Source organism: Temnothorax nylanderi, unplaced genomic scaffold (genome assembly GCF_030848795.1).
Source record: "Temnothorax nylanderi isolate EJ_2023f unplaced genomic scaffold, tnyl_v1.0 TNYL_tig0030_pilon, whole genome shotgun sequence".
Lineage (NCBI taxonomy): Eukaryota > Metazoa > Arthropoda > Insecta > Hymenoptera > Formicidae > Temnothorax > Temnothorax nylanderi.
The window spans coordinates 1,261,046-1,273,868 of record NW_027249092.1 but is presented as its reverse complement, the minus strand read 5'-3'; the positions used below and the strand labels follow the sequence as shown (position 1 = coordinate 1,273,868).

Below are 12,823 nucleotides of genomic sequence, written 5' to 3'. Positions count from 1 at the left end.
ATATTTTATGAATATTTATATTCTCCTCTTTACAATTGATACAAATGTGTAATAATACTAATAATAGATATATGTATATCATTTTTTATTATTATCTATAACGTTAAATATAAAATTTGTGCATTATTGATCTGTCACATGAAATATATTTTTTGCCTTCTTTGAATTTTACATCCGATCTTTACGCGCTTATAGAAACATGAAGCTCGGAAAGTTTGAAAGAGATTGAAACCTGATTATACAGGTACATTTAGCGAGTAATGGTAGATCCCTTTTTTTTTGGAGGCCTCTCTTTTATCGTCAGACCCAGGTGGACTACTTTATACTTTTTTCTTTCTTTATTAGCATTTCTCACGCCTGCAAGCGGGACCATCGCTCATAGTCTGTTAAAACTCGCTCGGTAATTTAATCTTTAAGTTGGCTCGAAAGTATGTCTACATCAATAAATCGAATTTAATGCACAATGCAGTATTGGAAAAAATAATTAATATTTATAGGCCGCACGCGCCGGATGAGAAAGAAGAAAGACCGACAGGAATGTAATCTAGGCTGAAAATTAACTGCCTACGCGCGTGCTGTCGTGCTCAATAACTCAAAATCTACAATTGCGCGCGAGTTAATTAACCCGAGCCCTGATGTGAGTCCATCTGGGAAAACGCTGGCGCGCGAGTCTATAAACTTTCCATCGTTAATTCATAACGCTTTCCGTTACCTCAAAATGAAATTCCAAAGCGATAGAAAATCTGGATCGTGCGGATCGCGCAGAGGAAGAGAGATTTCGAATTGGATCGAAAGTCCGAGAAAGCCGGAACCGGCACCCTTCTTATGTGCGTCCATCGTGAAGGCGGACTCCTAGTCGCTTCACTCTCTCCAATCGCGCCGGGTGTGTAGGTAAACGCGTCTGCGAATAAAGGACATCGATCGCGATCGGAAATAGCAACACAGCTTTTTAACCTTTTTGAATCGATCACTTGTCAGAAAGGCGATCGTCGCGAAAAGGTCGTCGTTGTGGTCAATTAAATCAAGGCGCGAGGTCGACGTCAGCATCGACACGCTGTGATACAATCTCATTTCCCTTCGCCCCATTATCGAGGCAACAATCATGTTAATATCATTAGCGATATGCATCGAGGATATGTCTCTGTGCGTATATGTATACAGATATGCGGGTTACGACTTGTGTCAGTAACAGCTTCTCTCCCTATACATACATCTGTGTGTGTGTGTGTGTGTGTGTGTGTGTGTGTGTGTGTGTGTGTGTGTGTGTATGTTACACGAATCTCCTGATAAAAATTCTTAAAAGAGAAATATCCTATCATACTATAAAATACATAAATCAAATATTTGTTCACAAGTGATTTAGTAAGCTGGCGTTGTGGGACAAAAATCGGTATATAGGCGGATTTTAAATGGCTGGAAAGATTCGAAAATAGGTATAAACGTCTAATTTCAGGACGTGAGCTTTCGTTAGATTGCATCTATCTGAAACGCTTTTTCTCAAAAAGAAAAAAACTCGTTTCTCTCAAAATTAAATTCAGAAAAAAACGCGATTTAATTGCAAACACAATTGTGTGTATCAAAAGAATGTTGTGCAATGTTTATACCTGGGTACGATTTTTTAAATATACATATAATAATATATAAATTCTGATAATGACATATTCATTATCAGAAACCATTTCTGGTAAAAACACGAGCCCAAGTATAAATATTACAGAAAAATTCTTCTAATAGATACAATTTGTGTTTGAGATTATCCACGTTCGGATAAATAATTTGTTTTGCAATCCGACGGAATTTCATACTCTGAAATTCAACGTTTATGCCTACTTTCGAATCTTTCTAGCCACTCAGAGTTCGTCTGCCGATTTCGAACGGCAAATATAGAGGACTCGTGGCAAGAGATACTCTCGGTGGGTTGCTATTTACTTTCCGAGGGCGATCGAAGAAAAACCGACGATTATTAGCCGGATTTGAACTCGGATCTTTGGCTCATTAGAGCAGCGCAACATTTCTCTGCTCCACGATCGCCACAACTGTTAAGCTTCACAAAATAAAATAAATACGGAATCATAATGAGAAATTTTCCCCGGATTACGTAAAGAAAGATGTATGAATAGGTGTGATTTGTATTTATACTCAAAATAACATTCTACCAGATTTTTATCAATCTCGTAACGCCGTTTCTAAACGAAGATAACGCATAAGAAATAATTATAAAGGGCTGCAAAATGTGTTTTGGTCAGATACTTTTCAATTTTGCAACGCGATAAGTATATAAGTCGAAGCTGATATGTGATGACAATTTATTACATATACGACGACGCTACAGTTTCTATGCTGTAGTTTGCGAAATTCTCATTCGAGGGAAAGTTGGATTGGTCCGATCTCGTCTAGCAACTATTCCTATCGGAATATTCAGATAGTAAGAGAATTTCGATAGTTCTCCTGTTACAGAGTATCGAATGCGATGAGCTACTCGTATAACTCGTCGAATGAGTTTCGTAGTGATTTTCCGCAACCTGTAGCGATTACGCCTCGGAGTTGTTAATGAAACTCTGTTTCCTCTCTGACGTTATAAAGAATCAATTGACGTTAACTGTTTTAACTTTCAAGCCGTAATCGTAATTGCTTTTCTTGATATGGTCGCTTTTACTTTTCACCGTTTATTACCTGCCATATTGTATTTTGTTTCAATAACTTCTCTCATAATAACGACTAAGAATAATATTTTGTTCGTAGTGTGTATACTACTGAGAATATAACAGTAACATCAAAGTATTGTGATACGCGATAAATGCGTACGTGTACGTTCCTTTGTATTCTCCATTTTACCGTTCGTCTTTTATTTCGATCCGAAAAGCGTGAGCGTCAAAAAGAGTTTCGGTCTGCTACACTGCTACGCAGAGAACCAATCCGATCCGATTATTTTGCCCTTTGAATACTAACGAAAAAACAATCGCTTTTAATGACGTACTTTGTCCTCCTTAGTTACGTTATCTTCCTTTTATTAGTCATCGCAATGACATCGTAGGCGGCCGTGACAATCACGAATCACGGATTATTCAGATAGAAAGAATGCGCAAAACTGAATGGCGTTTTACGAATCTGGCAGTTTCGTCACGTTTCTGCAGAAATTTTGCTGTCTTGGAACTTTTCTCTGCGAAGCTTTGGAAAAAATTCATGCAAACCAGTGTAGCTAAATAAATTTTCAAAATCAAATTGGTTATATTAAGTGCCATGACCATTACGATAACAAAATAGAAAATGTGCCAATATAGTAATTTGCTAAGTGAAAAATGTATATAAAACGCGAAAAATATTATTAATATACATTATATTTAATATCAAAACAAGGTAGATTTAAACTGTTTTCGTATAATTATAAAATTATGTATATAAATAATGCCGCTGGCGCGAATACTTGGCGCGAGACACTACCGTGTCTCTTGATTTCCACAGCAATACCAAAATACATGTCATTCTAATAAACATGAAAATATAAACATGATATATTATGAAAGTTTAACTATTTAAAAGTTTAACTAATTTGTACAGCAATACCAAAATGTTATTCTAATAAACATGAAAATATAAACATGATATATTGGGTAAGGTTAATTTGTTCTATTTGATTAATTTATTTCTATCTGCGTTAATCATACTATAGCTATACTTATGTTTACATAATGTTATTATATAGTATAATTCATAATTACACAAGATAAACTATTGTCTATTAAATTAAAGAGATAAGAGAGACAATTCACTTGACAAGTATTTATTTATACATTGTACCGAACGAGAAGATTGTCAATCAATGAAAGGGAACATCTATAAAATATTTTAAGATCGTCCGAAAATTCGCCCATTCAGAACTGCAAGCTCGGCGATATCGCACGTTTGCCGACCAATGTTCCGCCGAAAAAAATATATAGAGTTACTTTATGATCCAATTAATCATTCAGGTTAATCTTACTTGAGAATTTTTTTTAATAAAAACGCTTTTAGGGCTTTTTTCGACAGCCACTTATGTTCTGTTATTTGTTAATTATAATACTCAAGAGCAAATAAATGTTGACCACAAAAATCGAACGTTGAAAGGTATTTAAAACGATATACAATTATTTATTAATCCATGGTTGATCACTATATATTCGCGCGACATAAATTGAGGTCACACCGCTTTGCAAGCGAATCAGATTGGTTGCCGCGTGTTTATCCGGTAACAAAACAAATGAGCAATTATTTGGGTTCGCCGCTAGCTCCGCCATTATTAATTCGCAGGAACGCGGAGATATTCAGCGGTATAATTAACTCCGAGCAATATCGACGAAAGTTTTAAAGTTGTTCGTTTCTTAATTTACGTCGACGACCTAACCAACCTAACGGATGCGTTTCATCGCGGAATGTGAAGACACCCATCATGCTCGATAAAGAATTGGGCCGTCCCTCCTGTTGCTGAGAATCCCGTTTCCGTGAAACGAAAGGTTTCGATGGTGAATCGTAAACCGGATCTGTCATCCAATAGACGTGAAAACGTCTGCGTACGGGCCCGCGTTCTTTCATTTGATTGAAATTCAATATCTTACTCGCGCGCCGGCTTTTGCAAAAATTGTCAAGATACTTGGGTCGAAATACCCGCAAGCTCCTTGATTCCGTCGAGGAAGCACTTCGCTTTCTGATGGAAATGAGACGGTCTCACAAATGCGATCTTCCGCATCGGAATGACGAGTCGCGATAATCAATAAATTTTCTGCGATTATTGCTTGTGACTTGCGTATGCCAATATCGCGCTTAATGTTAGATTGCATGTCGCGCTGCCCACGCGCCCGTATCAACGTTCGCTCGGAAATTCATGCAGAAATCGAGGATTAATTACGCCCGCGGCAGCTAAAAATTACCTCTCGGATACGCGATGCTGATGAACGAGTCGAATGCAGAGATTTGCGAGAAAGATCAATCACAGCATCAGGTTAGTTATGCCCTGCTCGAATCTGTTCGAATTGTATATTTCGTGTAATTCGATTAAGTCGAGTCAGCTTTGCTAATTCATTTCGACGGTTGTTAATTAAATATATCAAAATCCGGATATATGAAACGAAATTGCATTAACACATATGTATTAGGTTGACGTTAATAGCGCACATCACGAAGAAAATGACAGAACATTAGTAAAACAGGAAGTAATCAACGAGGCCGGGCTCGGTGAATCCTGGCTATCTCCGAGTGAGTCAATCAATTTCCAACTTCCATGCTGCATATTTGTCGCGTACTAAATTTCCAGATAATCTCGGGCATATACGAGAGTATGAGGAATCAGCTGTGTGCTTTTAATTAATTAATTTATGCCCGAATTAAAAATACTTTATTAATTAGTTAATATTTCTGTTTACAAGACGAGAAAAAACCGACTAAATAATTTATATTGTTTGTAAAATTATAACATATCTGTTATTATGATTAATTACTTTCCTTTCATATGCAACTCACAATGCTCTCTCTATTTTCTTCTCTCTTTCTCTACACAAAAATATTGAGTGAAAATAATTATATAGGCAACCACGAAGAATCTTGAAATGCACACGCATATCTTTTCCTCGCGTAGCAATCGACCTCTCTCAATTCCGATGTGTGTTTTTAATTTCATTTCACTTAAAATACATTGAGAAATTATCATCCAACTCGTTTGAATTCATCTAGTCATCTGTTTATTTTAATCGACACTCCGTATTGATACGAATGATACGTCCGTCGTCGCGCATTCGTCAAAACAAAGATCAAATTTAACGCAGAGTTTAAGTAATTTTCTTTTCTCGCTACTCTTTGTGCAGCGATGAAAAACACATATGTGCGCGCCGGGGTAAAGTTTTGCGAGAAGAATAGAGAGATAAGATCGCGGAAAATGTTGGCTTGGAAAACGAGATTCCGTTTGAAATTTCCGCATTCGTACTCGATATGAAACTTTGAAGGAGTTATTCCGTGATTTATTTCTTTGCACCATCTGCGGCTCGATAAAAAACGTGTCCGTCCGACCATGCAAGTGTAATTTCCCTGACCTTTCGGTCGCGGTGACGAATGAGATTACTTTCGTTTGATCTTTCCTCTCAAAAAGTTACATTGGTGTAGCATATAAACCTGCATCCGCGAATCGTGTTTCAATCGCGAGACTCATTCGTATTTATTACCGCTGTATTTATTGCTATGTGATATAAGCGGACTAGATATCGATCGATTGGCCAATCGCGATATACAGAACGATGGTTTAATTAGAAAGATATAAACCGCGAATTGCGACCGGTTGGTACGTGTTGACATTGCATTGTACATTTGTGTTTGTGTTTGTATGTGATTTCGAGTATTATATTTCATAATATTATAAACACTAACAAATGTCACCGATTATCTATAGAAAAAATATTCAATATATCATATATATGTATATATCGATCTCTCTTTTGCAGAATTTGTTTATTAATATAACAGATGCCATAATTAATGTAAGAGACACCACATTTTATAAAGTAAAATATATTATAGTTTCCGAAACGACGACAGATTCTGCCAACGCTCGGCGAAGCATCCTATCAGGATCAAGGGAATCACCGGAATTATCTCGAACAACGTCGAGGACTGAAGCCGTTAGGCAAGATGTCAGGAGGTTGAAGAGCGTCACGCTGGATAGAATGGGGAAGATGTTTAAGGCGCGTACGCCTGCCGTGGGAAGATCATGTTTGGGCTTGGACACCGTAAGTGATTTGAATCCTCGGGGCGTCATGTTTCACAAACGTAAGGTGCATCTGGAGGCGTGTGCGAGCTTCAGTAATATCGCATGATATATGAAGAAAGTTTTAATCCCCTAAGAATGTCAGAATAGTGAAAACGAATTGTAACACATACCGACTACGTATAACCACATGAACGTGTTGTCTTAATAAGTTTCGTGTGCCTACGCCCTACACGTTATGCGTTCCGCGTTTCGTATCTGTAATCGATTACTTCAAAAGTCTTTGCGTGTTTTTTATTAACTTCTTGAAAATAAACTTATAAAGAAATAAATTTGATTGACAATTTTTTTTTATTTTGAATAACTTGTTTCGCTAAATAATTGATCGTTTAAGAAATTTAATTAGTTCTGAATTAAACAATTAATGTATCGAGTTTATTGCTGTTGTGTTAATAACTGAACCGTGTTTACTAAATAATATGAAAGATTTTTCTAACAATCTAATTTATCTCTAAATTTACCGGTAATTTCGTTAACCTACAACAAACGTAATGTTGATTGTTTAATTAGAACCGGTGAAATGCATGTCAATGTAATAACTGCTGTAGATTTGATCATAAAATAGCAATAATTAATCAAGATTACATGTTGATTACTATTAAAAATAATTCGATATTTAATATAATAAATTAGTTTTATATAATGACGTTATTCTTATATGTAATTTTAATAAGTAGGCGCAAAAAGTTCTAATGATTTATACGATTAGTGTCACTGGCTCTTCTATTTAGAATGTGACAAACGTTGATGATTATGACGAAAAAGCATCGAGGAAAGAAAAGACAAACTCTCTGGGAAGGATGCTTAAGTTTGTCGACAAAGGTGGTTCGCCTAGGAAACTTTTTGCCCATCCCCGGGCAGGATCGCTGAGTCGTATACTACGTAGGCATCCTCATAACGAGGACAATGGAATTATCGATAAACCTACGGCGGACACCGGGCGTGGAATTTTCTCTAGAATGCTTAGCCAACTGAGAGGAAAGTAAAGATTCAAAGAAACTTGTCAAGCGAATCTTTATTAGTGGACAGGCGTGACTCGTCGTCGCGACCTCGGACTTTAATCGATGACTCTTTAGAGTGCAGACTAAATACTTTCCTTTTAAGCAAACTTTAGCCTCTTTATTTTATCGGAAGCATTGCTGCAACATTTATAATATTGTTAGCTTTCTTTAAAATTATAAAAAGCCGATTTTAAGCCGTTAAGCAGTTTAATGCAACATAAATCGCTTACGCTTTAAATATAATTTCATATATTTTAAAATAAAAATTTAATAATACATGTTAATTGTAGGTCGTCCCATAAGCGGAACTACCACTAAGCCCGTCGATGCACATAAGCGCAACAAACTTAATTCTTCATTAGAATTGCCATCAGAAGTGCCATTAAATTCGAAGAGAACATAATGTAGGCGTCATTATGTAGACGTCATTAGCATCTAGAGAATCAGCCTAGGACATTGTTCAAGAGAAACATTTGTAGATATTAATATTGACTTTATTGTGATAAAATTTTTTAAAAATTATTTAATACGCCGAAATATTAAATGGAAACAACTCTATTATATATTCAAAATAAAAAATAAATATAATTTACTAAAAAATCTTTTTACATAATTTTCTTACATTTTATCTACTTATTATGTATCGATCTAGTTGATGGTGAGGATGCAAAATGAGAGGGATACAAAATGAGGCAAAGAGAAAAGAGAGAAATTACTGGAAGAGCCACGTTTATTATGCAAGCGTGTCCCTTCTTTTTCGTATGCTTGTATAATGTGATATTGCGAGACAGCCCGTGTCTCTTCGTGCTTCGCACGTGTTGTACAAATTCTCAGATACATACTAATATGTATTACGATGTTACGTGACAGAAATAACTGTATGAGTAAATTTGCGAGCCGTGTCGTTGCGAGGGATGAGGTGAGGATGAGATTCTTTATTCGTGAAGCCACCCTCGTGCAACGAACTGGCAGCCGGTATAAAATGTATTTACAAAAGGGATTATAGACCTACCTATGCGCTTGTGTAAACTTGTCGATTTCTCGTGAAAAATTGCAGCGAAACTACGGAAGCAGCGATTTCCCCTCTCGTTTTTTGCTTGCATCAAATACTTGTCGCGGATACTTGTTCCGTATCGCCCTGTATCGAGTCGTCATGATGACACAGTCACCATGACTTCGCCGTCAGGTATCTCGGTCGAAAAGAGTATCTCGTGATCGATACGCTCCAAGTAAATTTCCCTCGTACAGTATTGCCGCTATTCTTCACAGAGAATCGCTTTTGAGGGCGACGATTCGTGGATAAATCCGACACATAAAAAATTCTCTATAATCTAAAATTATATACAATGTCGTCCTGCAGACGTACGCTTCGGCACGCGGTACATTAACATCTCGTCCCGCAAGTTTTCGGATCTCGATGTCAATGATTGATTCAACAGCAACGATTGGCACGTATTAACGCGAGCGGTAAAAACGACTTCACTATTAATTCGTTTGGGAAGACCTACCGCATTTGTGCCGGATCAATCTTTTGTTCTTCGTCTTTGATCAACGATCATGATTTATCACAGAATAAAATAATGCAAAATAGTCCAAGCGCTAAACTATTTGTAAATTTGATGGATTAGAATTCAATGCGTGTTATTCCCGTCCTTAACTTCGTCTCTAGATTAGAACCTAACAAATCCTATGATACTTTAACTATGAAAGAACAGCGATTGCACAAAATTGCTGGATTCTTTGCGAGTTATTCACGTGCAGATTTGTCTGCGCATTTAAATGTGAGATATAATGTTATTTCTTGTTTATAATTAATAATCTGTCCTCATTTTTTAAAAAGAATACTACACAATTAATGTCCGAGTACATTATTGTGAAGAATTTTAGATCAATTAATAAAACGAAAGATAATTTTTAATATTGGTGACGTTATTGCAAATAATAACCCTCTAAACTAATTATAATTTTTACGAAGAATTTTTTAACGTTAAGTATAGATAAATAATTATAAGTTTCTAATTTAAAGTCATATAATAGTTTTTAAATCGTAGTCTATAATTTAAAAAGAGTATATTTGATACAACGATAACAAAAAATAGAAAATATTTGAGCTCAGTTATTAATACAAAGATCTAATTATAAATAATCATCTATTTAACTAGGAATTGCAAGTACACTATATTATAGCGTGAGGAAATGTACAAGATATGAATTCGTTCATACTTTACATGTTCAATAACGTCAACACATTATGTTATCGTTAGGTAAAATACAACCTTCTGTCCAGTAGATCAGATCTTAAATTAAACATATAAAAATGAAAAGCTGCAATACAGATATCGGGTATATAAATTTATATCCCGCGGAAAAAAACGTTAATAATATTTATATCGCACAAAAATATAATTAAAAAAATTGTCTCTCTAGCTAGAAAACTCTTGTTTGAGTATTAAGTAGGATCATCGACCGTCGAATTATTTCAAAATAATAGCATTTTAATGCTCTTTCTTCTTTCCCTAAATTTTTTAGATAAGCAATACAAGCGGCAGGGATTGAAGTTAGCGGAATTGCTAGAATTCGGTATCGCTCGCCTCGTGTCTTTCTCTAATATGTTTTCCGGATCTTTCGCGAATAATCTGACATCGATAGCGATCTGCATATCAACAGCACAATTACTATCAACGTGCATACGTACAGTTACATAAGATTATCATACAGATAATTTCGATGAATCACGCAGAATTTTTATTAATCCGCCTTAAACAATTTAAAAATATTAAAAGTATCGCACTTTCGAAAAAATTTCATTTAAAATATATAACGTCTCACATTAACTATTCCAATTTCTTTCATTATTACACACATGTCATTAGTGTTCATAAGCGAATAGCGGATTAATATAAATCCTGGGTAGCGCTTATACTGCAAAATGTAAATTTTTAACAGCCCCTGCAATCGTTTGTAGATTCGCGGTTCACAATGTGACCGGTGTAAAAATGCTCATCCAAAAATACAGCATCGAATCGATGAACACGAAATTCTTTCTCCCATTTTTCTTTAAATTTAATCTTTTTGAAGAATGACGGAGGAAATTCAACTAACCCTGATTGTGAAACTAAGTTTGCCTACGTCGTGCAATCAGTTACGTTTTGTCACACTCTTATCGAGAATACAAAATTAAGTACATGTATTTGTATATCACCGCAAAAGCGACATTAAATACTGGAAATGATTATTCGATTTTTCTATGTGTCTTGCGAATGGTCACCGTTGAGGCTCAACTACGAATTGTGAAATTAAGGTCTATCTATCTGAAGCTATTTGGAACTAGGGATTATCGCGATGTGACGGTTACCTATATCTACGAAGTTCTATTGCTTTTCAACGGCGATCGCGATTTGCGATGATAAGAGAGGATAATGCATAACGTTAATCGATTATCCCTCGATTATTTAGTTTACATACACGCGCGCACACATCTACACGCATACGCACATATACACACATGCTCTGACTCCTTCCAAAAAATGATATGGCTTCTACGAAAATGCGAGTTTCTTGTTCCCACTGATATCGTTTCGCTCATCTCAGAAAGAAGAATCGATTAAAAGCTCCGCACACCTACACCCGCTCGTCCTTCCGAATCTTTTTCCCCCTAGTTAATTCGCTTTAATATTAACATTATTATTTATCAAATCATCGTCTAGCACGCGTATGGCTCTTGGACGGACGGTTCGTCATTTCGAACGATAACTCAATCAGCGTGATCGTCGAGTACTTTGCGTCTCGCTTTTGCAAGGAATCGCTTTTAAGTTTTATCCGACCGCATTACGTTAATTCTGGAAAAGATAATTAAGAGAACGTAGGATAATCTTTTACGCGTCCGTTCGAATAGAACGCGAAATATGAACAAAGTGTTATTGGTGGTAATCTCAGAAGAATGTTTGCATCGGGAGAGGAACCAAGACGCCAGTTCGCAATGTCTGCACAATCCAATCGATCTAAAATGCTATCTGTCTTACATATTGCGACTTAACAAAGACGTTCGATAGACTCATTGCGGATGCGATGTGGTCCGAGGCCTCATCGTGACACAACCAGTGGAATATGCATCTCTGCACTCGTTATAACATATACGATCTACATCTATCAATATCGCGCGCCTTATCAGTTTCCTGCTACTTATATAGATATGTAGACATGAGTTATATATTAATAAAAACGTAATCTCTCCGACCGTTGCATGACGCGTATAAAACATCGCGCATGCATTTGATTCGTAATCCCACACTTGGCAGCATATTCGGCTTGACATCGTTTTTTTTTTCACGTCCCCTTCAGTTATTGCCCTTTTCGGCACACTTTTTACACTTTCCTGATAATTATCTTAGTCGTGAAACTATTCTAACGCGTATCACGGATTGAACACGCTTAACTTCGATATGCAGCTGACAGAGAAATGAAGACACGTGTTCGTTCGTTGCTTAACGCTAAAACGCTTCTTCCAGGAGATATCTTCCATTGATTATCCTATCGCACGCGACTTAATTGTCCAAATGATTATTGTTGCGTTGCTCGCTGTCGTCTTTACCTGATTTGGACTGTTATCTCTCTGTTTTTATATTTTTCTTTTCCAAGGAAACTTGAAAAATCCTGGGGATTCAAGCACCTTTGGAAAACGAGATTCGCTCTTGTCGCCATCAATCATTACCCCTAACCAGCAATCGAACCATCACATCCCTGACTCGGCTATCCCTTCGTCATCTGCAAAAGAGACTAAATTAGGAGGAATTCGAATTATGATAATTGCTGTTTGTCATATACATTGCGATCATGCTCGATGCAAGCTACATTATTATTTTTGTGAATGCAAACAAATCGATATTATTTTATCAAATTATTAATAAAATTTAATAAAAATACACTTTTTTATTTTAAATAAATCTTTCGAAAAAACATTTGAATATATTCTATACTTGGTTTGCTAATTAGAAAAAAATCATGTAGTGACAAATTGCGCATAATAAACTTCAAT

The 12,823-nt window shown here is 36.1% G+C and overlaps 1 protein-coding gene and 1 long non-coding RNA gene across 7 annotated transcripts in view; both read right to left on the bottom strand.

The window, feature by feature from the left end:
• Positions 1–8,500: 8,500 nt before the first annotated feature.
• Positions 8,501–12,823, bottom strand: part of LOC139770494 (uncharacterized) — a 189,728-nt gene continuing 185,405 nt past the window's right edge. The window contains exon 2 of the long non-coding RNA XR_011717771.1: positions 8,501–10,215. This is a non-coding gene — a long non-coding RNA (uncharacterized lncRNA). The remainder of the gene's footprint in view (positions 10,216–12,823) is intronic.
• Positions 8,501–12,823, bottom strand: part of Ptp10d (Protein tyrosine phosphatase 10D) — a 34,438-nt gene continuing 30,115 nt past the window's right edge. For all 6 annotated transcript variants that reach the window (XM_071702477.1, XM_071702472.1, XM_071702473.1 and 3 more), the window contains one exon: positions 8,501–12,552. Coding sequence is in view for 2 of the 6 variants with exons in the window: in XM_071702475.1 (XP_071558576.1) it covers positions 12,521–12,552 (32 nt within the window). In the remaining 4 variants the exon portion in view is untranslated. The remainder of the gene's footprint in view (positions 12,553–12,823) is intronic.